Source organism: Balaenoptera ricei, chromosome 10, assembly GCF_028023285.1.
Source record: "Balaenoptera ricei isolate mBalRic1 chromosome 10, mBalRic1.hap2, whole genome shotgun sequence".
Taxonomy (NCBI): domain Eukaryota; kingdom Metazoa; phylum Chordata; class Mammalia; order Artiodactyla; family Balaenopteridae; genus Balaenoptera; species Balaenoptera ricei.
The window spans coordinates 88,874,128-88,899,637 of record NC_082648.1 but is presented as its reverse complement, the minus strand read 5'-3'; the positions used below and the strand labels follow the sequence as shown (position 1 = coordinate 88,899,637).

The 25,510-nt window shown below is 46.3% G+C and overlaps 1 protein-coding gene across 2 annotated transcripts in view; it reads right to left on the bottom strand.

Annotated features, from left to right (window-relative positions):
• Window positions 1-17,055: 17,055 nt before the first annotated feature.
• The window catches only part of TXNRD1 (thioredoxin reductase 1), a 61,020-nt gene continuing 52,565 nt past the window's right edge, over window positions 17,056-25,510 (bottom strand). For both annotated transcript variants that reach the window (XM_059936799.1, XM_059936800.1), the window contains one exon: window positions 17,056-17,860. In XM_059936799.1, coding sequence (XP_059792782.1) covers window positions 17,798-17,860 — 63 coding nt within the window. In that variant the 3' untranslated portion in view covers window positions 17,056-17,797. The remainder of the gene's footprint in view (window positions 17,861-25,510) is intronic.

Below are 25,510 nucleotides of genomic sequence, written 5' to 3'. Positions count from 1 at the left end.
TTCAAATACTCATTGTATGTTGTATCACTTATTGCAATGTAATTAAATAATTATTTATGCAATTATTTGTTTAAGGTCTGTTCCCCCCACTGGACTGGAATCTCCACATGGGCAGGTACCCTGTTGGTCTTACCTACAGATGTGCCCTCAAGTCTAGCACAGAGCCTGGGCATCAGAGGCCCCTGATGATGGTCTCTGAGTGAATAAATGAACAGATAACTAAACGGCTTCAGTGGCTCTTTCTCCTTCCTATAATTCAGAACCCTAGTCTTTCCACCTAGCTCGGGAAGTTTCTCTTGGCAGATGCAATTTTCCCTCCTCTTATAATCTGGCTTCTATCCTAGGCCTTGAAAGTATAGAGGTGACTCAACCCAATACCAAATGCCTGGGTCCCTTTAGAGTCCCGTGGGGTTTTTCGTGTGGAGACTTGGAAACAGCTTGGAAAGATATTCTAAGTAGCCCTGAGCTGGGTTTCTCAACCTTGACAAGGTTGGTCATCTGGACTGGATAATTCTTTGTGGCAGGAACTGTCCTGTGCATGACAGGATGTTTCTCAGCATCCTGGCCTCCTCCCACTAGATGCCTGTAGCACTCCCTCCCTACCTCCTCCCCAAACTGGCTCCAGACTCGGCTGAATGTCCCCTCTTGGGGACATTCAGGAGTTGGGAACTACTGCTCTAGAACTATCGGGTTAGAAATTCCAAAACAGCCAACACATCCGTTAATCAAAGGAAGGATCCTTCAACCTCGCATAAGACCTGAGGCTGTGAACTAACTCGCGGCCAAAACATAGTCCTGCGGCTCCGCTTTCTAGGGGAGAGACAACCTCAAAAATTACGGAGGAATTAGGCCGGATGCACATTCCAGTCTTTGAATCATCTTAACAGTTGGGAAGGAACACAACCTGAACGGCAGAGGTGCCCTGGAGCACACCTCATCAGCGCCTTATCTGTCATCAGCGCCTTCTCAGTTGGTGATGTCAGAAATTCCCATTTTCCCGTGGTCACGGCGGAGCGTCCCACACTCAGGTTGCTTTGCTTTGCATAAGTGTGACATTCGACCACTGTGTAAATGCTGGAGCCATTAGCATCCTCAAAGCTACTTCTCTGGACCTCCATGCCTCCTTTGGAAATTGAGGCTGGGAAGCCCTCACCTGCTCCGAGGCAGAGTGCTGAACAAAATGGGTCCTTGCAGGTTAGAGATCTAGGACCACTCCCCACACCCATGACCTCACTAACGTGTCCCACAAGAGTTTGCTGACAGACGCCAACTGTGGTGGGTCTGATGGGCATGAGCTGCTCGTCCTTGGATGAGTCACTCCTTTCTGAGCTTCAGTTTCTGCTTCTGCAAAGTGAGCAGCTTTGAAGCCACAAACCTCTTTGAGAATCTGACGAAGACCAGGCACCATCTCCCTAGGAAATACACGTGAGCATAAAATGTTGCATAAAGTTTCAGGAGTTCACAGGGCCCCTTTGAGGATGCCTGGACCAGGGCAGGAATATTCGGTTAGAGGCCTCTAGGGCTGCTTTCAGTTCCTACTTCCTGGGGCCTGGAAGCAACACCGGAGCAACGCGCTGACGACCCTAAGTCAGCGCCAGGATGCAGCGACCTGGGGACAGGATGACTGAGGGCGGAAAGGAAGGTGGAGTGAATAACAGCGTGGGAAAGATAGCCTCTTACTATGCTGGGTCCTTTCATCGCATCAAAGAGAAAGTCTCAGCTGGATGCGTACCACATCCTTACCACCTCCCTGAGCTGCTAAACCTCTTTATCAGGGAGAGGCCTCCAGCTTGTCGTCTTTAGGAAGCAACGTATCTAGCCAGAATTTAATGCCAATGTTTTGCTTTCATTGCATTTTTCCAAACCGTTTGTTTTTATTTAATTCCCAAAGCAGAAAGTATCAATGGGAATATACAGGAAGAGTCACTAAACGTTGTCCCCACCTCCATCCCCAGCCACCAGCTCTTCTCTCCATAGGAGATCCATATGCCTTCCTTCCGGAAATATTTTATGTGTATGTAAGCATATGCAAATATGCTTTTGCATGTATTTAAAAAATTAATACCTATTTATGGCAAATAAAGCTGGTTCCCATTTATGATTTTGATATATATTTTCTTTTCAAATAACTGTGTTTACATTTAAAAGAAGGGGAGTCACTTTAAGGAATAGTGCTAAGTAAATACACAGAGGTGACAAAAAGTACGAATCGGGTATGGGATGACACACACAGGAAGTCCACGGGGATCTCTGCAGGGGAGGGGGCTGGGGGGCAGAGTCTTCACCCCCTCCTCCTCCTCCCCCCAGCGAGAGAGGCTGGAAGGTGCTTTGTTGAGGTTCAAGAGAAGCCCTTCCCCAGGACCCGTTCTCCTCTGAAGGAAGGGGAGCCCAGGCGGAGGGCACAGACCCTACTGAGAAGGCTCCCAGCCACAGAGGGCATCTCTTGGTAGGACCTGGGCCTCCTGTCTCTCACAGAACGTCAGACCATTTGGGGTCTCTCTGTTTCTACGGTTACATCCAAGTAATGGAGGTTCCATTAGATCACGCCTGACATGTATTTGCTTCCAGAAGGGATGAGTCCCCTGGACACCGTCCTTCTTCCTGCTGCGCAAGGGGCCTCGGTGCAGACGTGTACACTCGTGCCTGCGTAAGTACCTCTGGGTCCCCGTGTGTCTGAACAAAGGAGCAGGGAAGCTGCAGAAATGCAGCAATAGCTCAAAACTCCTTGTACCCACCACAGTGCTGGCCTGCCTCACAGCCCTTAATCGTTATGAATAAAATATTAATGCACTTTATTTATGCACTAATGAATTTCATTATAAATACAATTAACACTCTCATTCTTCTCAGATACAACACCTCGTGGATCTAATGCACAAAGTTTAGAGAGAGTCAAATACTGTCATTATCCATAACTGAATTCAGATTTCACAAGATATCCGCAGACTCTCAAAATCGGCCCTTATAACTCGAAGCGTGTGCTTCTTAGAAATAGTTTAAGGAGCTGTGTTGAATTCAAAAGAGGTGGGGCATGCTTACCATTGCACAGAACAATGTTAAGATTGATTTCAAAAGGATCAGATGAAAACATGCTCAGAAATGCCTACAACTGTCATAAATAGTCACTTCATGATATGCCACGTGTCATGCCATTATGGTCCCTTACATAGTAACAGGCTTGATTTTCTTGTGATCACTGGATTCTTGCTCATTCACTGGTTGGAGGGATGCTGAGACCCTCAGGCCCAGCTGAGCCTACCTGAGCATCTTACATAGAGAGTTATTCACTGGAACACAAAACCCCAAGTCCCAGGCACTGCCTTCAATAAACATGTGGGCCTCTCAAGTGAGCTGTGGGAAGGCTGAGGCCACACCCCAGAAAAACGTGTGGGTCTTCTATATTTGGTGTACACCTATGTAGCTGGGGTTTTTAAAAACTAGATTTTTTATAGCAGTTTTAGGTTCACAGTAAAATGGAGAAGGTATAGAGATTTCCCACATAACTCCCTGACCCTACACACACGCGCGCACACACACATGCACGCACACACATGCACGCACACACACGCACGCACACGTACATGCACACACGCGCGTGCACGCGCACTGCACACACATGCACACACTCACACACGCACACACACGCAGCCTCCCCATCAACATACCCACCAGAACGCTACATATGTTACAGTTCATGAACCTACATTGATTGACACATCGTGATCACGCAAAGTCCATAGTTTACATTAGGGATCACTCTTGGTGTTGTACATGCTATGGGTTTGGACAAATGTATAATGACATGTATCCACAATTATAGTATCATACAGAGTAGTTTCACTGCCCTAAGCATCTCCTTTAATATACTGACTTTTCCCCCGATCTACAATCTATAAGCTTTTTCTCATATCATTATTTTCTGGAAAAAAAATTTTAATGGCTGCATTAGTTGAAGTACACGCTAAGCTGCTATATCAAAGAGTGGTCCAAATACGACACGTGTCTTTCTCTCTCATCCAGCAGATGGAGGGTCCTTGAAGGAACCCTGGTTCCTTCCATCTTGTTGTTCCCCCTTTTGTACTTTATCTGCTGAAGAAACCATGTGTTACCTTTCTGCGCATGTGTTACCACCCAGAGGTTCTTCTGGAAAGTGAGATGATAATGCCCAGCTCTTGGGTCCATCTGGGAGCTGAATGAGATGATGCATGAAAGTGCCTCAGATGGTGTGCAGAGAGGGGGTGCTTTTCTTAGAGTATCCTTATTTCATAGATTCAGGGGAGAGTAGAGTTTATAACAGTGACAGTGAACTAAGCCCTTGTGAAGCACAGCTCTTGAAATTCTGCATGTGGCAGTGGGGGAGTCCCACCCCAGTCTTCCAGAGCTGCCTGACACCACACCTACCAAGAAATGACCCCTGGCAGGCCCAGCCCTGATCAGCTGCTGATGGCCTTTGCTTCCCTTCCTTTGCTTAATGGCCCTGAATGTGGACTCCGGCAGAATGCCACAAGAATCATAAAAAGAAATTTAGAACAAGGCAGTCATTAAGCTGTGCGAGCCACACAGCAGGCAAGGTAATTGAATTCCTAATCACGTTCCTGTCTCCTCACTTCACCATGAGAAATTCATTTCACCAACTATTAGGCTCAAATTCACTACAGCAGGAAAGGGGCCGGGGAAGGGAGGTGCCTATGACAAAGGCAATCACCACCCCACACCCTAGAGTGGGGACTCGTCCCACAAAATCCCCTTTCCACGCTAGGGCTTTGGGGTAGGGCTGGGGGGTACTGGCTCCTGATAACACCCACCATCAAGTTACCTTGCAGGGTTCCTAAATGGGAAGGCACAATGCAAGGCTGTGCTCTTGTTTAATTTTGTAACTACTCTCAGATGAGGCCTATGTGGGTTCCCGCTGGCTGATGTGGGCCAGAGTGTGGAGGGGCCTTTTCTTCCCTGGCCTCTGTGCTTGTCCCCAAGGCAGAGACAGGCCTTTCCTTCTGGTCTCCCTCCTGCTGGCCCCGCGCTCGCCCTGGGGTCACCCTCACATCGTTGAGCCATCAGTGGAGGCTCTGAGACACACCCCACGTCAACTGGGCTCAGGGTCCCCCGGGAAGGTATTTAAAAATGTGTAGTGCTCTCTCAATTCCCAACAGACTCCCTGGCTTGGGGCCCAGGAATGACAGACATCTGGAGGCTTTAGTCGTAGGTGGGAGTGAGTGGGGCTGGAGTAGAGAGAGACAAGGAATTGTCCTGAACTTGAATCTCAGTGCTGCCCCTTCACATTTTTGGACCTCATCTGCTGAGAGCTGAGTTACTCATAACTCAACTGATAAGAATAATAAATAATAATAACAATGGCATCCACTCACCCAGCACTGCCAGCTTTGTGCCCCCTATTCTAAGCGCTTGATCACGTGCGAAACTAACTTGATCCTCGAGGCAACTCTGGGAGGTGAGGACTGTTATTATCCCCATTTAATGGGGAAGAAAAGAGAGACCCTGAGAGGCTCTCTTTTTCTTCAACTTCCCTGTAGTGCCATAGCTCCACAGTCGGCTGCTCTGATCTGCTCGATGTGTGCTGTCTGCGGGGGTCCTTGCAAGACTCGGGCCATGGCGGTATGTGCCTGCATCTTTAATGTACACAGGCAGTTGTAGGGCTCATTCTCTTTCTTGTTTTGCTTTTTTTCACCCACCGCATGGTACATCCCGCAATATTGTTGCATCCTCCTGCCTCTGCCTCCCCCTGGCCTACTCGTTCATCCCTTAGTAAGAGATATCAGGATTGGCTCCAACTTCCCAACATCACACACGATGCTACAACAGACATCTTTATGGGTGTTCCCTTATGGACACATGTGAGATGTCTGTCCAGTTCTCCGGGGCTGATGGCCAGGAGCAGGACTGCTGGGTCATGGCGTACATGGTGCATGATCTGTCTAAACACCAAGAAGCCAACGGTCTGTTCTCGCACCGGCAGAGCCTGGGAGTCCCCTCACTCGGCGTTAATCAGCTTTCTGTCTCAGGTCTGATGAGTATAAGGCGTTCTCTCGTTATTAACATTCACCTCTTAATCACTCATGAGTGTGCACATCTCTCAACTCTTGTTAGACTTTGGGGTTTCCTCTTCCAGGAATAACCAAGTCAGTGTCCTTTGCCTGCTTTCCTTTGGGGTTCCTGTCTTCTTATTGATGAGCCAGAATTCCTTGTTGTCATCTGGGTCTAAGTCTCTTGTCAGTTTTAGACACTGAAACTATCTTCTCCCAATGTTGTTGCCTCTCTAAGAACTCTTTTCCGTGGTGGTCTTTGTGGGTCAGATCTTTTGATGCAGTCGTTTTGCCTTATGGTTTGTGCTTTTGTTTTTGGCCGCACCTCTCAGCTTGTGGGATCTTAGTTCCCCAACCAGGGACTGAACCCGGCCGGGCCCACGGGAGTGAGAGCGCAGAGTCCTACCACTGGACCGCCAGGGAATTCCCTATGGTTTGTGCCTTGAGGGCACGGTGCATGAAGTCCTTCTCCACCTCTAGATCACAGAGATATTTTCTGTATTTGTCATATAAACTTTATGGTTGTACCATATACATTTAGGTCTTTACTGTTTGAAGCCTAGCTTTGTTATATGGTGCTTGATGAGGATGCAGTTTTATAGTTATACATACAGTGATCGAGTTTCTCCAGTATTATCTGCTAAGGTATTTGTCCTTTTCTTTTGATTTGCAAGCCCTGCAACTTTTTAGCTCTGCGGCTTTATTTATTCAAGAGGGTAGTTTGTGTTCCAAGCAAAATAACGGAGGGCTGCGAAGCAGAAGCGGCAGCCTGCTGTTCACAGAGGTGGACACTAGGGGGCATACCTTCTCTTTCTGCTCCACACAAGCCGTGTGAGCTTGGACAAGACTAGGTAACTCCCAACCTCATTTTGCTCACTTGGAAAATGGGTACCACAGTTCTAAGGGTTCTTACAGAGATGAAAACAGAACCACTCACTGCACAGAAAGTGGCCTGGAGGTGCAGTTCTTTCTCCTTGTCTGCAGCCCCCATTAGTAGTGCATCTTCTCTTCATAGTTCCTCTTGGGGCCAATTTCAAGGCCTTTGTTCCCCCCATGCCCTTGTACTTGCAGAGCTACCCACACGTCATTCCAAACATAGTGAACTGCAGCCCTTCCTGTCTTAAATATAACGTTTACAAATATATGGGCATTGGATCCAACGGCAGTTGATTGGCTGAAATAATATTACGGAGGCATTTAAAGACTCGTCCATTGCAATTTTTGCTGCACCAATTTTTTTTTCCTTCATATTTTGAAGCATTTTGTAAAAGGTCTCAAATGTCTTTATAAACACTAGGTCTTTTGCTCATAGTACTTAGTGGATAAAACAGCCCAGCGTTCTCTGCCTCAGCAGCACTAACTCACCTTGTGGCTGTCGATAGCCCTGCTGTATAGGTACTGGCTCAAACCCGGCACCTCCCCTGCCTCCTGAGCCTGAGACCCACCTACCCATCTTCCACTCAATCGACCCCACTAAGTCCACTCGAGGATGTGCGGTATTTGTTTCTAGTGCAGGAGCCAAGAACGCAGGCCCTGGGCCAGGCCAAGTGCAAATTCTCGTTCTGCCATTTTCTAGCTGTGATCTTGGGCAAGTTCATTAGCCTCTCTATGCTCACTTCCTAATTTGTAAAATGGGATATTAATGACACTGACCTCAGAAAGGCAGTTGTGAGGATTATAGAAAAGGAGTCATGTGTGCAAAGTACCTGGACAAGTACTAAATTCCCTTTTTATTACTACTGCTCTGTTCAGAGAAGTTGTCTTCTCCACAGGATGTACCCTAGTGTCTCCAAGATGGGCTTGCTCATAAAACTCACCTGGAGTACTTGATAAAAATACAGATCCCCAGGTTGGTTGATTCCCTTGAAGATCTGATTCTGTTGGTCTAGGGTGAGACCCTGGAATCTGTATTTTACCAAGTGCTCAAAACCTAGATTCAATCTCGATTTTGTAATGTAAGAATCATACACTGTTAGGCAAATTACAGAATCTCTCTAAGCCTCAGTTTCCTCCTATGAAAGATGGGAATAAGACCTATGTAGATTATTGTGAAAATTAAAAAAATAAAGCCTGTATCATGCTGCATAATGCCTGGTGCATAGCTTCCTTTCCTTTTTCTCATCTTAGTCACTCTGCATAAAAACAATAGCTTCTTGAACTATTTCTTTCTATATTTTCTTTATTTCATTTTTTTGAAAATTGTTTTTATCAACTAATTTTTCTGGGTTTGTTGTTTTTTTTTTTGAAATAAAAAAGCTCTAAATATTCCTCTGAGTACAACTTCAACTGTATCCCATAAGTATTCTTTCTGTTGTTTTCAGTTATCATAGTTTTAATCACCTCTTTGATCCAGTTTTTGAAGAATGTTTCTCAATTTCCAGGTGGGTAAGTTTCCTGAATTTATATTTTTGCTTTTGATTTATGTAATCAGGTATTATACTTGTTATATTACATCTCTGTGAAATGGACTCAGGTTTCTTTTGTGGTTTCTACAAATGTTTCATGGACATAAAAGAAAAATGTGTATTTTCTATTTGTAAGGGCAGAGTTATACAAACTCAATGATCATGTCAGTCAAATAGTCTGTGTTCTCACTTCTATTTTGGTCTTTTTCAGTGTTTTCTAAACTGGAGCCATTAAAAAACTCACCTTTGTGATTTTTCCTGTATCCATGTATCAGCTATACTGCTATTTAATACATTTATTTCAAAGGGAAACCAATGTCATTTGTCCTTTTAGCTCAACATGAATATGGGTCTAGCACAGGGCACTGTAGGCTCTGAAATGTTTGAGAATGAACGTGTTACAGGCTGAACTGTGTCCCTCACCACCTCCAAATCCCTACGTTGAAGCCGTAAGTTCCAAATGTGGCTGTATTTGGAGATGCGGTCTTTAGAGAAGTGATTAAAGTCAAAAGAGGGCATGTGGTGGGGTCCTCAGACAACATGGTTGGTGTCCTAAAAGAAGAGGAAATTTGGACACAGACACGGCGATGCATGCACAGAGAGGAAAGGCCATGTGAAGACACAAGGAGAAGGTGACCGTCTACACGCCAAGGAGAGAGGCCTCAAAAGAAACCAAACCTGCCAACACCTTGCTCTTGGAGTTCTGGCTTCCAGACTCTGTTGTTTAATCTGCACAGTCTGCAGTATTCTGATACGGCAGCCTGGACAAACTAATACACAGTGATGGAATGGGTAGTTCCCTTCTCAGGTGAGACCCGTCACGGAGACCAGAAGTACTACCTATGACCCAACCTCCACTTCAGCCTGCCCATTGTGGGTTTGGGGCCTCGCTTGGGACTCACAGAGCAAGTGGACTTGCCTTGGAGCTCATGGGGCTCAGACCTTGCTCTTTGCTGAGGGACCCATGCATGGGTCAGGCCCCCTTGGGCAGTAGCGGTTAAGTGTTGCCCCAGGCCCTGCTGGAGACTCAAACCTTCCTCCTGTTTCGAGACCCACAGCCCCTAAATCACCTGGGATTCCCTTTAGCCCGTTTTTAGGCTTGTTTTGCTGAACTGCCCAGCTGGAAGTTTGGGGATTGAGCTGAGGCCACTTGTCTCCTTCTGTCCCTCAAGAGTCTTTTTTGGAAGACTAGACTTTCCCTTGCTTTCCAATCAACCAGCTCTCAGAACAACTCCAAGTTCACAGTAGTAACTTTACACATAATTGTGGAATGCAAGCACACCGCTGGGTCCCACTGATTTTACCATTCTTCATAACATCCATCACCTCACCTTTTCAGGACAAGTTCCCTCTTTAGGCTCCCTTTATCTCTTACTCTGACCTGCAATTGCCTACAAATTTATCTCTCCGACCCTCCTTCCATTCTTTATTCTGACCAAACAGTGTGACAATAACAGTCGACTTTACCATATGCTTCCTCTCAGTGCTTTACGTGTATCGACTCATTTAACCCTCGCAGCCACCCTAGGAAGGTACGATTAATGTTCTCGTTTTGAAGATGAGGAAACGAGGCAGAGTGAGGTTAAGCATGGATAACTTGGCCAAGAGGTGGCAGAGCTGTGATTCTAGCCTACGTTGCATTGGTCTGGAGTAGGGTAGGGAGGGCACTGATCTGCCCCAAACCTGGCTACTCATCATCTATGCAGGGCCGGGATTAGGGTGAGGGAGGAGCCGAGGGTGCGGAATCTGATTCTCAGAGCTGTGCAGGGGTCGCTCCTGCTCTTACGTGACCCTGAGTGTGCCTGCCTCACTTTCCTCACCCCAGTCCCGGCCCCGCAGTTGTATACTTTCTTCGCTTCCCAGAGCCCCAGAATGATGCCCCAAAGCGTTGGCCTGCTGTTTGAGGCAACTTACAACTCATCTCTCCATCTTTCTCTCATTTTCTATTTCCATGTCTTGACTGCTTGTCTGTGTGGAACATCCTTTTTCTACCCCTTGAATCTTTTCCCACCCCTTGTGGATCTAAAACCTGCCACCTGGCATTCACAGGAAGGGTCCCCAGGAGATCCCCTTGAAACAGGAGGGAAAGGGGGCAGGGCACGACATTTTAAAGGAATGACATAGCCACAGGACGTGACAAAAACTGGTTAGAACCAACTAGGTCCAAGATGGCAGAAGATTCGACTTCCAGTAGACCTTGAGCCTCATTATATGCTCATTGCAATACATTAGCTAAATGACACACCCACAGGCGCCATGACAGTCCTGACCCTAAAAGGTCAAAGTGGGCATGTCCTGATTCCTGGAAACCCCCGCCCCTTCCCCAAAATAGTTGGAATGATCCTCCCACTCATTAGCCTATGAAATTACCCACCCCGTAAAAACTAACCACCCCATATTTTAGGGCCTCTCGCCTTCTGAGACGGCCCACACTCTGTCTGTGGAGAGTGTTTCCCTCTAAATAAATCCACTTCTTACCTATCACCTTGTCTCTCACTGAATTCTTTCTGCAAGGAGACATCAATAACCTGAGCTTCATTAAGTCCTGAAACCAGGTGTGTGATCTCAATTAAAAGGCCTTGGGTTCAAGTCCCAATCTGGGTTCCGGCTGGGTTTGAGTCCCAGCATGTGGGTTCCAGTGTCAATCTGAGTTGCACAGTCTCACCCTAGTCCTGCTCTGTTCTCCTGGCATGGGGTCCCTTCCTTTGGGGTAGCTGCTGGTTTCTAGCAGAGCTTTTCTCCTTTTCATCTGCACTCATGCCCTTGGGGCCTCATCTTGCTCAGGACTTTAAATATCCTCTCTGGGCTGATGCTCTGACATTTAACTCTCTATCTTGAACTTCTTTCTGGAACTCCAGACTCATGTGTCCAGCTAACCGTCCAAAACCTCTACTCGGATGTCTACAAGGCATCTCAACCTCGGCACCTAAAACTCGAGCTTCTGATATTCCTCTCGAAACCTGCCCCTCCTCCGTAGTTTTCCCATCTCGGTGAAATGGCACCTCCAGCCTCAATCCTTCCAGTGTTGAAGCCCAAAATGTAGGAGTCATCCTTGAACCTCTCTCCCTCATCCCACATCCAATCCAACACTAAGTCCTATTGGTTCTCCTCTCAAATTATGTCAGACTGGGATTTACTCACCATACCTACTGCTACCACCTTGGACTAAGACATCATCTTCTCACCCCTGATCACTGCAGCAGCCTCCAACCGGCCCAAAGCCTCAGGCTGCCCTCAGACCAGCCACCCGAGTGCTCCTGATCACCTGGAAGTGGGGTCACACCCCTCCTCCGTTCAGAGCCCTCCAATGGCTCCCAATGCTGCAGCTTCTTACTACAACCAACAAGACCCTACCTATCTGTTCTCTCTCTGACCTTGACTTTTAATTCTTCCCCCCCTTGCTTGCTGGACTCCACCCACCATGCTGGACTTAGAGTCATTCCCCCAACATCCCAGTCATTCTCTGCCTCAGGGCCTTTACACTTGCTGACCTCCCTGCCTGGAATGTTCCTTCCCCCAGGATCTCCTTCACCTCCTCCAAGTGTTCAGTCAAATGTCACCTTCTCTATGAGGTCTTCCCTGACCGCCTTAATTAAAATTCCACTCCCCACGCCCCACATACCTCTCCCCTTCCCTGCTTAGATTTTTCTCCGTGGCACTTATCACCACTTATTCAATATAATGACTTATTTATGTTATTTTTGCCTATTTCCCTCAACTATAATGTAAACCCCTTGAGGACAAGGATTATGGATGTTTCTGTTCACTGCTGAACTCTCCTGCCTAGAACAGTACCTGGTACATAGTATTTGTTGAAAAAATGAGGGAGTAACTGTGTACATTCACCCACCCTACCTGACTGCACACACCTTCAGAGTGAGGTCTGCGTTTGTTTTGGTCAAAGTTCTCTAGAGAAAGTGGACCAGTAGGAGACAGGTAAGATGACAGATAGATAGATTCATTTATTATAAAGAATTGGCTCATGCAGATACGGAGGCTGGAAGTCCCACTATCTGCCATCTGCCAAGATGGAGACCCAGGAAAGCAGTGGAGTAGTTCAGTCTGAGTCCAAAGGTCTGAGAACCAGGACTGCCGAGGGTCAGTGTTCCAGCTCAAGCAATCAGGTAGAAAGAGCCAAATTCTTCCTTCCTTTTATTAAGGCCCTCAATGGATTGGGTGATACCCACCCACACTGGGGAGGGCAAACCATTTTACTGAGTCCACTGATGAATGCAATTTCATTCAGAAACATCCTCAAGACACACTCAGAAATAATGGTTAACCATCTGTCTGGGCATCCCTGTGATCCAGTCAAGCTGACACATAAATTAACCATCAGTGTTCATTCACTTTGTATCCACTGTGCCTTGATGTACAGCACATGCCATGAAGTTTGTTTCTTGTCTCTTCACTCCTTTAGCAACTGCTCTTCCAAGGTGCTGATTTTGCAATTATGAGGCAGGCTCTACCTCATTTTCCTGACAGACAAGAAGGTGTCCCCATCACACACGCAGGAAAGCCAACACGGAGGGCTCTGATGCCTCCCTTCAGGTCAGTCTGCCTGCATTTCCTGCACACCTACTGTGTGCTGACCACAGGGCCAAGGACCTACCTATTGGCTTTTTCAGAGTCAACACACGCTCCCATGCCCTTCATCTTCACAGCAATCAGAGTGTGCTGACATGGCTGGGTGTTTTTAAGCACGTAGGAGAACTTACAAAGGAGATGGTGGCAGGAACTAAGTAGTATCATGTCATAGAAAAGCACAGAGTTGGAAGCCAGATGGCTTCCGGTCTCAGATCTGTGTTTAGCTGTTTAACCTTGACCTTGATGTTGATCAGTCAGCTTCACCTGTCTAGCCCTCAGTTTCTGCATCTGTAGACGGACTTGGAGAAGCTGACCTCCCTTTCCAATCTCAAAGCCTATGAAATAGCGCCTGAGAAACGAACAGCTGTAGTAAGGTTGTTCAGTGGTGGGATCACGCTCAGAGATAGCCAGGGATCCAGAAAACCCTGTTCTGCTCAGCTCCTCCGGAGATTCTTAGGAGTGCCCAGAGGGCAACGTACCGTATCAGTGATATAGGGCATCCGTAGGAAAGGGTCTGCAGGAAAAACCTTGGTTCCTTAGGAGTGAATTTCAGATTAAAAAAAAAAAAAATTTTAAGCTCTTTTCTTTTTCTAAATAAAATCTTTTGAAATGTTAAAAGTTGAGTGCTCTGATTTAAAGTGGGTTTAAGAAAGAGGACCTGGCCTGCTTGTTGTGCGACCTCTCCAACTCCCATGTATTCATTATCGATTGCTGTGTCACAATTACTCCCAAACCTAGTGCATGTTTAGCCCATTCCCAGACCTCATATCAAGGATGGACTCATAGATGGTCAGGAAAGGCCTTCTGCTGTATTCTCTGTCTTTAGAGTCTGGTCTCCTAGCTCCTGTGTGAGACCTTGATGGACACATTCCTGCTCCTGGCATTCTAATACTCCCAGCTGCCCCCTCCCCACCTTTTAAAGCTATTTGAATGAACTACTGAGTAGATACAAAGGAACATTTGTAACAAACATAAATAATGATGCAACAAATGCACAAGTCCTCCACTTGGGTTAGGAAAGAAGTCTTTAGGTCCTGGGTGCCCCTTCCTGACTCCAGCCTCTGCTCTGACCTTCAGCTTAAACTCCATATTCTTCATTTTGAATTGCTGTTTCCCTTGTGGTTCTACTCCAACTGTCCATCTAAACACACACACATATCGTTTAGTTTTGCCTGTTTATGTATATAATGGAATCACACTGTACATATGCCTTTGACCTTTTCACTCACTGATCCACTGTTTATAATATGTATCTTGCTGTTACTTGCCTTCTGTTTTATGGATACACCACAGTTGACTTCTCCATTCTTCTTCTGATGAATATTTGGGTTGCTTCCATGTTTCGTTTTTTGCTACTGCTAACAGTGTCGTGTCTTTTGGTGCACAGATACACCTGTGCTGGGTACACACCTAGAGTATGCACAGGATTTTGACTTTACTGGGTCATGTCAAATCATTTTCCAAAGTGATTGTACCAATTTACACTCCTCACAGCAATAAATGTGTTCCATTTGCACCACATCTTTGCCAACATTTGATACTGTCAAACTCTCTACACTGTGCCACAGAATGGGTCAGAAATGGTATTTCACAGCAGTTTAATTGTATTTCCTCAATGAGGGAGGCTGGCCATTTTTATGTTTATGCCCTTTCTACTTTCATTAACATTTGGATCAAAGGTTCCTGACACGAGAGATTAACGGTATCCTGAAGTGGTCATCTCTGATGGGTACTGATCCAAGTGGTTAAGGCTCTACCTGCCCACCCAATTACACAGTTTTGTGCGCCTCTGTAGCGCACTTGTAGGCTTCGTGCTGGAAGCTACGCAGCACACAGAGGTAAAGAACCCTAATTATCTAGAAGTGGCTTCGTGCAGGGTAACCTGAAGTGCTCTAGAGAAAGTACAGAGTCCTGTGGAGTACATGCAGAAAGAGTTCTGGCTGGAGGCAATCCAGCGCAGGGGGGTTAGGAGCGGTGTCTTTGGGGCAGAGGTCAGAGGTGCAGGTGACTGGCCCAGAGTCTGACAGAGGGCCCAGAGCCTATTTACAGGGCTTTGGAAGACCCTGGGGACTCGGGGCAAGGGAAGCCTGAGGAATAAGATCCTGGCAGTAGTGTGGAAATACACCGGCAGTGTTAAGACCAGTTAGAAAAAGCACTACAACATCTCAGACAAGGTGTTTGTTAATTGTGCGGACAACACTGCTCGAGGGCATGTGAAAAAAACGATGGGACCCCAGGCTTCGGCTCAGTCGCCCTTCATGAAAGTTCCCATCCGTCAGAGATGAATGAAGGCAGACTGCAAGGTGGTCGAGAGCTCTGGGCCTTTGAAGTCACAGACGTCTCTGGCTTCAAAAATGTGCTATACCACTAACTAGCTGTGTGACCCTGAGCAAGGATTCCTACCTCTGAGCCTGCTCTTCCACCTGTAAGTGGGCACAGGAGCGTCCTGAGAGGGCTGTTATGTGCCTGGTACATGCTGCAGTAACAAGCACGAAGTGGTACTGTTAGCACTCTGCAAATTACTCAGGACACAGAGGAATTCTGGGAAGGTTTTTGGTAAGGATTACCACAAGATAGGAGTTTCTGCTCAACAACTGATGCGTTAAGAAAATTAAGTGCATATGAGTGAATAACCTGAGCATGACAATAAACATCAATGTAAACACTTACTGATCCAGTTCAGAGAGAAAGGAAGGCTCATGCACCCGCACAGTGCTGCTGTCAGGTGGGGCGGTTTTGCCACCTTAAAAACTAAGATTGACAGATCAAGTGGGGATAAGCTGAAAATGGATCTGGAATGCCAACACGGCTAAAATGTGAGCCTCAGCACACCAACCAGCCCCGCAGCACAGCACCGATGAAACTTACTCAGCACCTAGTGCCCACCATCGCCAACAGGAGCCCTGAAGTCCACTGGGCTCTCAGTTGAACAATCCCAAGACCACCATTCAACAAGAAGCCACACAGGGTGGATATTAACAGCTTTTAAGGTTTCACATTGTTTCTTTTCAGAAGATTTATAACAAAAATACATGGAATTTAATATGAGTTCTGATACACTGGGCAATTACACAGACAAGTCTATAAAGTGGAATCCTTCTCGTGGGGGCAGAACATTCTATTCCACAAAGAAGACAGAATCACAACATGATTAGGCATGATCACCCCGTACTGCCTACGTTCTAATTTCAGAGATTGGCAGACTTGGAGAAAAAAACAAATGAGAAAAAAAAAATTTTTAAATAAATAAAGAAAACTGAACACAGTCGGCTGTCTCAATTCCCCTCTCCTCTTTTCCTTTTCCCATTGTCTCCACACAACCAGATGGGACGGAGGGTGAGGCAGGGCTGTGAGGCAGACAGGGTTAGGGGATCTGCTGACTAAATGCTGGGCAGATGCTGAGTTCCCTGAGGTGACCGAGAAACATACTTTCAATCAACCACTCAGTGCTGTAGCCGAGAAACACACACAGAGGGGAGGAAACGAAAAAGGAGCTATAAGAACTGCTGGTGGGAGGTCTGACGTCCACAACATGTTTAAAACCCAACTTCTGTAGTGGGAAAACGGCCTAAATAAGATCCGTCGTCAGTACATTTAGCCAGACATCTGTAACTGTAGGGTTAATACCTCTTTGTGATAATACGAGTTGGAACGCTAATGGAGCAGAAACACTTCTGCCCAAATTCCACCAAGTACAGTCAACAGAAAAAGCCAAAACCATGTGGTTTTTACATGAAAATCCTTCACATCCACCTGTGTTCAAACATAATAAATTATGATATTAACAGCTTTCTTTAAAAAAGTAATTACCACAAGAGTTAAATTGTTAAGTGTGGAAAGACTTATTTTTCCCATGAATATAGTTCTTAGGAAGGGATACATGCATAACACACATGAAAAATAAAGCTGTAGTATTTTGTGATTTTAGCTTAAAACAAAAGCTACCCCCCAAAAAGTCTTAAACAAGTGCTAAATGTTTCCCATTGCAAAAGATCTCAGCTCACTCAGACCAGCACACAACGGACTAAATAAAGACATTTATTGTTTTTCCCCATTTCAGCTGTGCATCTGCCTCCATGATGAAGAACAGTGGAGATCACGCTGTACGACCAAGTTCCCTGCAGTGGAATATTCCTCCAACAGGCTGGCCAGGTAGCCATTTCATCATCGGTGGTATAGTGCCTGGGAGCACACCTGGCCAGTGGTGACCACTTGTTTTGGGGAGACGCTCTCTCCCCGGGACAAGCCTAGGAGCCACAGCGTGCCGTCCCAGCAACGAGCCGCCTTATTTGCACACGGTGGCCACGACTTGCTTTTGGATAACGACTTGCTTTTGGATAAAAATTGTCTGCTATCATCTCTACTTTCACTAACACGGCGGAGAAAAAAAAAAAAATAACCAACATGAGAAAGGTTGACAGTGAGAATAAGAAAACCTACAAAGGAAAGGCCATGCAAAAACTGCTTCGACGGTTCCATCACCACCCACCGCGCGGGCTTGAGGCTGGTGACTTCATGGACGCCCCTCTGCGAAGCTCTGCCGAAAGTCAGTTTCGAGTGCGTCATGCTGACCCCAGTGCGATGCTGCCTGCCACCCACACGTCACCTCCGGCCCATGAGATCCAAGGGGGCCTCGGGGCTATAAGCACAGGACACGTGGCTGCTGAAGCCCGAGAGCCTTCCACAAACTTCGCCTTGGACTTGGGCAAGAAATACGTCAGTGGTTTGGAGTCCTGGCAGCAGCACCCACACTGGGGCTTAACCTCAGCAACCGGTCTGGAGGATGTTTCCCCCCGAGCGCTTGGTCACCGACAGTGTCGTGAATACCTGCAGGGGAGGAGACAGCATGAGACTCGGACACCGGCGCAGAAGTTAACTGGGCGCAGCTCAGGTAACACCACGGGACTAAGAATGACCTGGGTGACTACTTACAACAGAGATGTAATATGACCAAGGTAAGCATTTCAAAACCAAGGTGAAAGAGAAAAAAATGTAGCTTATATCTAATAAAGCACTTATTTGCATGAGGGTGATTAAAATAATACCCTGGTTGTTTATCAGTTCTCTAAAAGAAATATACCATGAAATATTCTGGACACATAGAAAGAAGTGAAGTGTACTATCACAAACACCGTTGTGCCCACCCAACTCAGGGAGCTTCATAACACATGGTTCGAGCCCCATGTGTATCCCCTTCCTGATAACTTTCTCCCTCCCTGCCCCGACTGGTGCTTTTCTTTTGCAGGTTTTTAAAAACTTAATATGCAAATGGCAAGATGGTATATACATCCTCTTCTGCTACCTGCTTTCTTGGCTCAATACTTTATTTCTATTATTCATGCATATGGACACAGATAGCTCTAATTCTTCCACTTCTCACTGAAGAGTATTCAATTACTATAGTATACGACATCATATTAGAGTATAGTATATATACTATAGTAGTGGTCCCCAACCGTTTCGGCACAAGGGACCGGTTTCGTGGAAGACAATTTTTCCATGGATGGAGCGGGGCGGGCAGGAAGGGGGTGATGGTTCAGGGAGTAATGCAAGCGATGGGGAGTGGGAGATGAAGCGTCTCTCGCTCACCTCCTGCTGTGTGGCCTGGTTCCTAACAGGCCATGCCCAGGGGTTGGGGATCCCTGTACTATAATATTCAATTACTCAAATAGTGAGTATATTACAAATTACATACCCAGGCTCCTTTTGCTGGCCACTCAAGCTACAACCAATATGCTATCTGCAATGTGCTGTGACATTCTGGTACATCTCCCTGTGCCTGGAGCTAGAGGTACAATTGCTGGGTGGGAGGGCAGGTGCAACTCTGACTTGGCTAGACTTCCAAAGTGCCTGACCAACTGATGCTCTCATTTGCAGTGACTGACAAGTTCTCCTGGTTTCACATCCTTGAAACATTGGTCCTTGTGGACTTAGAGCCTAAGATCTTTAGGTGGCTTTGATTTGCTACTACTCAGGATTGCCCATACAAAAAAAACAAGGCCTCTCAAACCTTAAAGCCTGTTCACGCTGATTAAAATACACGGAAATTACAGATTCTAATTTGGCAGGTCTAGGGTGGGGCCCAGGAATCTCATTTTTAGCAAGAGTCCCAAGTGATTCTAATGCAGGTTGCCTAAAGACCACAGACTAGAACTTCTTCAGGAACACCAGTGTAGGCAACGCACTGAGAATTTAACGCAAAGTCCAAAGCCTAGAAGCCCACTGCATGGTAAACTAACCATTGGTTGCTTAACTTTGTAAGTTTCCCCAATCAGGAAACCTGCAGCTCTCCTACAGTCTATCTGTAACAGTAACTCTCTAAATTGCCAAATCCAGAGGACATCTTGCCACTTTCATTTCTCAGCCTCTCTGGAGCATTTCTTGTTGTCAATCTCACTGACCTTCTAACAATTCTTTCTTCTTTTTGTTTCCGTGAAAGCACTCTTTCCTGTTTCCTTCTTTTGTGGCTATTCCTCAGCCATGGCTTAGAGGTGTGCTGCTGAAACACTGATTTTTTTTTTTAAATAAATTTATTTATTTATTTATTTTTGGCTGCATTGGGTCTTGGTTGCTGCACGCGGGCTTTCTCTAGTTGTGGCGAGTGGGAGCTACTCTTCGTTGCACAGGCTTCTCATTGCGGTGGCTTCTCTTGTTGCGCAGCACGGGCTCCAGGCACGCAGGCTCAGTAGTTGTGGCTCACGGGCTCTAGAGCACAGGCTCAGTAGTTTCGGCGCATGGGCTTAGTTGCTCCGCCGCATGTGGGATCTTCCCCCCGGACCAGGGCTTGAACCCATGTCCCCTGCAGGCGGATTCTTAACCACCGTGCCACCAGGGACGTCCCTAAAACACTGATTTCCCCCAGCCCTTAGGGTGGTCAGAGCCCCAGGGCAGGTGGGCTGCAGAACCAGGTGCCTGATCTGCTTATTCCAGTGTGCTGCCCAAACAATGCCACCGTCCACACGTGCACGTGCATGAACAAGGCCAGGCAGCATGGCCCTAGGGGTCCTTCCTCAGCTCTCTCCCCTTTAGATGCTTTCGTCATGGTCTCATTCAGGCAACTACTCCCTTTTAGGCAGATGGCTCCCGGTGAATGGCAGCGCCACTACTTGATTGACCAGGCCACGTGCCACGCATCTAGAATTGACCCTTAATTCCTCTATTTCCATTACTGCTGATGTATCATCAATTAATAAGTCTTAGATATTTTGCTTCTTTTCTGTCAAATCTGATCCCTCTTCATGTTAACCCTGACTGAACTGTGAGATTTTTGTTAGTTTCCAAAACATATGGTGCCTTCACCTCCCTGTGATGACACTGTGTGGACCGCACATTATACATTCCCGCCCTACTGGACACGGACATGGGGGGCCGGGGCTTGCTCTGGCCAAGGACACACGTGGAAGTGGGAAGCATCACTCCTGAACAGAAGCCTCGGGCACCAAGGTGCTTTTCCTATGCCTCCTGTCCCTCTGCCATTCAGCCAGCTGTGCCCCCAGGAGAGGCTGCCCCATCAGCTGGGCCCTGGAGTGATGATGGAATTGGAGCTGAGCTGCAGCTGCTCCGTGATGACCTTAGCACCCAACAAGGAATAAACCTCTGTTTTTACAGGCCAAAAAACCCCAAAGAAAATCGCCACCCAAACTGATCATCTCTACTGCCCAGGCATGAAGACATAAAAGGACTTGGTGTAAAATCAATTAAACTTAGAAACTTATTTGGCTACTGAATACAATTAAGATTTCAATCCAAATCTTTTCGGTCACACCAAGTAAGACGAAAGGTAACTCTAGTAAGATTCTGCAGAGTCCATTTGTCCTACTCTAACCCAGACCGACCTTTGAGAACCACTGAGTAAGTGTCATACTGAGACAGGAGGCCATGGCTGATGTGGGAGAGAGCCCAGTGGAAGCGAGACTCATCAAGTGCTTGTACCACTGTCAGCACACCTGGACACGCTTTCTGGTCAGCTGCATTCTCTGATTCCTGAGAAACAACTGGTCTCCTGACTTTTAATACAAAGAGGAAAGAGCACAAGAAATCGAGGCCACTTTGACTTATATAGGTCAAAGCAACAGGAATCAGCATCAAAAATACTTGTGAATAAAAGGGGAAAATACTTTTGTGTAAAGGAGGAACAAGACTGAGAAAAACCCGTGGTCTATTTTAGCCTTAAAAGCAGCAACAAAGCCTTTTGTCTTCCTGTGTATCAGCAGCACCTCAAAAAAGTCAGACCCAAGTAATAATGGCTAGTAAAACATTTAAAGTATGAACCCAGAAGAAAAATGTGTGAACAACTCGCATCCAAAAAAACAGTAATTATAACAACAAAAGGTTCATCCTTATTAATAAAGATATGTGGAAATCCTTGTAATAGTTATCTTTCATACTTACTAAAGAAAAAGTTACACTGAATTTTGCAACATTTTCATTAGCACTCAAATTCAACGCTGATGACACTGTAAACTAGTACAATTCTTTTTTGAAAAGCAATACAACTCCTTTGTTTAAAAAATGTGTGACTAAAAAAACAAAAAAATGTGTGACTGTGGATGAGGACAGAAAGATAATATGCGATAATGAAAATAGCTATGTTCGGATGATGGTATCACGGGCAATTTAAAATACCATCAAACATGCTCTCTTTCCAATTTTTATAAAGGAAGAAAAATAATGAGGCAGGGAATACATTAAAGCAAATTCCAGGCTTGTGAATTTGCAAGCTTATGTTTTATTTCTCAGGAATTCATTTAGAAATAGAACTTGTAGGACATGTGGTTAAAAAACTAAACCCATCAAAAATGGAAACAAATTAAGGGGGGAAAAAAGAGCTCTTACCAATAGCCAGGACATGGAAGCAACCTAAATGTTCATAGACAGATGAATGGATAAAGATGTGGCACATACATACTATGGAATATTACTCAGCCATAAAAAGGAACGAAATTGAGTTATTTGTAATGAGGTGGATGGACCTAGAGTCTGTCATACAGAGTGAAGTAAGTCAGAAAGAGAAAAACAAATAACCGTATGCTAACGCACATATATGGAATCAAGTTACTGATGAACCTAGTGGCAGGGCAGGAATAAAGACACAGACATAGAGAACGGACTCGAGGACACGAGGACACGGGGGCGAGGCGGGGGAAGGGGAAGCTGGGACGAAGTGAGAGAGTGGCGTGGACATACATATGTTACCAAATGTAAAATGGATGGCTAGTGGGAAGCAGCTGCATAGCACAGGGAGATCAGCTCGGTGCTTTGTGACCACCTAGAGGGGTGGGATAGGGAGGGAGGCTCAAGAGGGAGGGGATATGGGGATATATGTATGCATATAGCTGATTCATTTTGTTGCACAGCAGAAACTAACAACATTGTAAAGCAATTATGCGCTAATAAAGATATTTAAAAAAAAAAAGAGTTCTTATCTATTTTTCTTATACTGGAAAACATGCTGACGTTAAAGAGATGGGGGAAGCCGAACTGCTGTTGTTGGTTAGTCTAAACGGAAAAACTGATGGGGTCAGTTCTTACACAGATTTTATACGTGCAGAGCTGCTTTAGAATTTTCATAAAAATACATTTTAAAAAAATGAGCAGAGGCAGCTTTTCGATCCCAGCACAAAGAACACTCACAAAAGGGCAAATGCGGTAGGCATGTACCTCACACATTTCTTATCTGGCCAACACCTCCCAGCCTCACAAGACTCCCTTCACTGAAGACTGTGATTATGCTGACTATTAATAAAACAAAACTTCTGATGTCTGGCACTAAAAGTCATTTTAAGACATTTCACAGGGTCCTCTCTCTGATGCTCCTTCTTCTTGAGCCATTTTTTTTTCTCTACAAATAAACTTAAGTTGAAATTATTACTCAAAATGATGTGTAATCAGTTTCCTATTCAACTATTACTGCTCAGATGTCCAGAATAAATTATCACCACACCGTCCTCACACTGAATAACGCTTGTGCCATCACTGACGCCCCAGGCCTTAAGACCCCCTCTCGTACTGACACCAAGGGGCCTTCAGTCAAAACAAGAGTAGTGTCTCCTCCTCCTCCAGCAATTCCAGAAGGAAACCCTTTGGAAACTATTTTGCTCCAAAAAGCAAAGCCTCCACTGAGGAATTCATCAACTTTTGTAAACAATTACTTCTGAGAGCCAAAGGTTGTGCAACGGCCCAGGTTATTTTATCGAAATGGTACAGAAGAGTTCATTCAATGAATCATTCTGCAAACCACCCACAGCTGGCACGGGAGCCGGGCTAGTTCTAAACACTTGAAAGCAATGCCCAGGAGCAATTTTCAAATTATTACTGTTTCTAATCCATCCAATGGACTGACATTTGTGGAGTTTGATAAAAATTATTAGGAAACAAACTTTTAAAAGGCATATAAAATTACAACCCCAATTTTCTATTATATTAGATACTGTCAAATTACCCTTTAAGTTTCTAAACCTTTTTCTTCATTTCCATCCTGACCTCATTATGGACTAGTAACAAACATTCTGTGGACTGCATTTTGAGTGGCACTCCTCTACAGCACATGGCTGTTTGCTAAAAAACAAACAGAAAAAACAACCAGTGGGTCCAATAGCAAATCCAATTACATACTATGCCAGCCAGAACTCAGCATTTAGCAAGAGTGTCCCTAAAAATCCCCTACTGATCAAATTTTACTTTCCCTCAATCAAGAAGCTTTAAGAAAGATTTCCACAGTCAGGATTTTGTCACAAGTGTTTGGTTTTTCAAAATCTAGTTTCTAAGCAAGTTGCTCAAAACCAGAGGTAAAAGAAATCACCAGAGGAGCTTTCTCGAAATATACCTCCTTCCTCCAACTCCCCTCTCCCCAGAATACAGTAATGATGACTTTTTAGTCAAGCCACATCTTCTGTAATGAAATACCCTGGGGAAAACCAGCTAACACACGCAGTTACTGAGTATCTGCCGAATGCCAGGGACTCCCCTAGACACTTTCCGCACAGCACGGCCCACTGGCCCTGTGAGTTACAGCATCTCCACGTCAAATGCTGTGGGAAGGTGTGCAGAGCATCGTCTGCACTGCGTGGTGCCTCGGAAGCCAGCCAGCCTGAGCTTGGATCTCGGTTCTGCCACTTCCAAGCTGCCAGGTCACTCAACCGCTCTGTCCTCAATTCCCTTGGGTGTCAAATGGAGGCACTCCTGCCACCCACCCCGTGGGGTTCCTGTAAGGACTAATAAGTGAGTCAGCATGCGGAGGGCAGGGTCCTGACAGTCAGTAAGCCCTCAGGAACCTCCGCGCTTCCGCAGTGGGATTCCCCGGGAAGCTGCTCTTTCTACGGCTGCTCCCGACTGCAAGCCGCGACCGCTCCCGACTGCAAGCCGCGACCGCTCCCTACTGCAAGCCGCGACCGCTCCCTACTGCAAGCCGCAAATGTGAACCACCCCCAGTTCTTCCCATTTCCAAACAGTGGGCTAGTGAGATCAACTCCATCTCCTATTCCCTCTCGCCTGGACCGTGTCTTCTGACACACGCTGCCACGACCCCGGTTCAGGGCCCTGCCCCCACCCGCCTCCAGACGTGCCTCGGGGGACCTCTCCCCACAGCGCAGCCGGAGGAATTTCTCTCAGTAAGGTGTCTGATCACGTTCCCCCCACCCCCCAACCCCGACCCAGCTTTAAACCTCTCTCAGCTGAACTGCAATGGCCCCCGGATAAAGTCGAAATATCCTGCCTTGGTTTTTGAGGCCATGACCTTCCTACCTACTTCTCCAGCCTAATTTTATTATTATTTTTTTTACCCCTCTCTGAGCTCTTCAAGCTACAGCAGTACTGAGGGCCTTTCAGGTCCCTGAATAAGCCATGATCTCTCCCACAGAGTTCTCTTATTTGGTGTTCCCTCTTGACTGACTAACACCAATGCATTCTCTTCCTCTTAGGCAAGGACCACCCCGCAACCTGTCCCAAACCCCACTTGACACGAGCCCTGACCCCAGGACTCGTCACACTGGACTGTCACTGGCACTTCCCTCACCCGCCTCCCTGCTCTGACTCACATCCTAAATCCTTGCTGCTCCCCAGTGCCCGGCACAGTGCCAGGCACATGGCTGCACAACAGATGTGCTCAGGGAGTGACAAAATAGCATCCAGGGTTTTCATCTCGTTAATCAGCCGCCAGCTTGGAAAAAAGGAAAAGAAAAAAGCCCTATCAGAGGAGTAGAACATTCACCTCTGAGCTTCAACGTCATAAGAGAACCAACAGGTGGAGAGGCACAGTGGCAAACATCAAGACTTAAAAAGGGTTCCCATGGTGCCAGGTGTACTGCGGGAGCAGGCCTTTGGCTGATCTCCCTGCGGGCCCGGGCTTCAGGAGGACACCTGCGTCTTCACTGCACCTCTCTGCCCAGCTGGCAGTCATCCTGCGAAGATGCTGCCGCACTCTCACTGCTGCTGGGTCACAACACAACACGACACGACACGATACAACACAACCAAGTG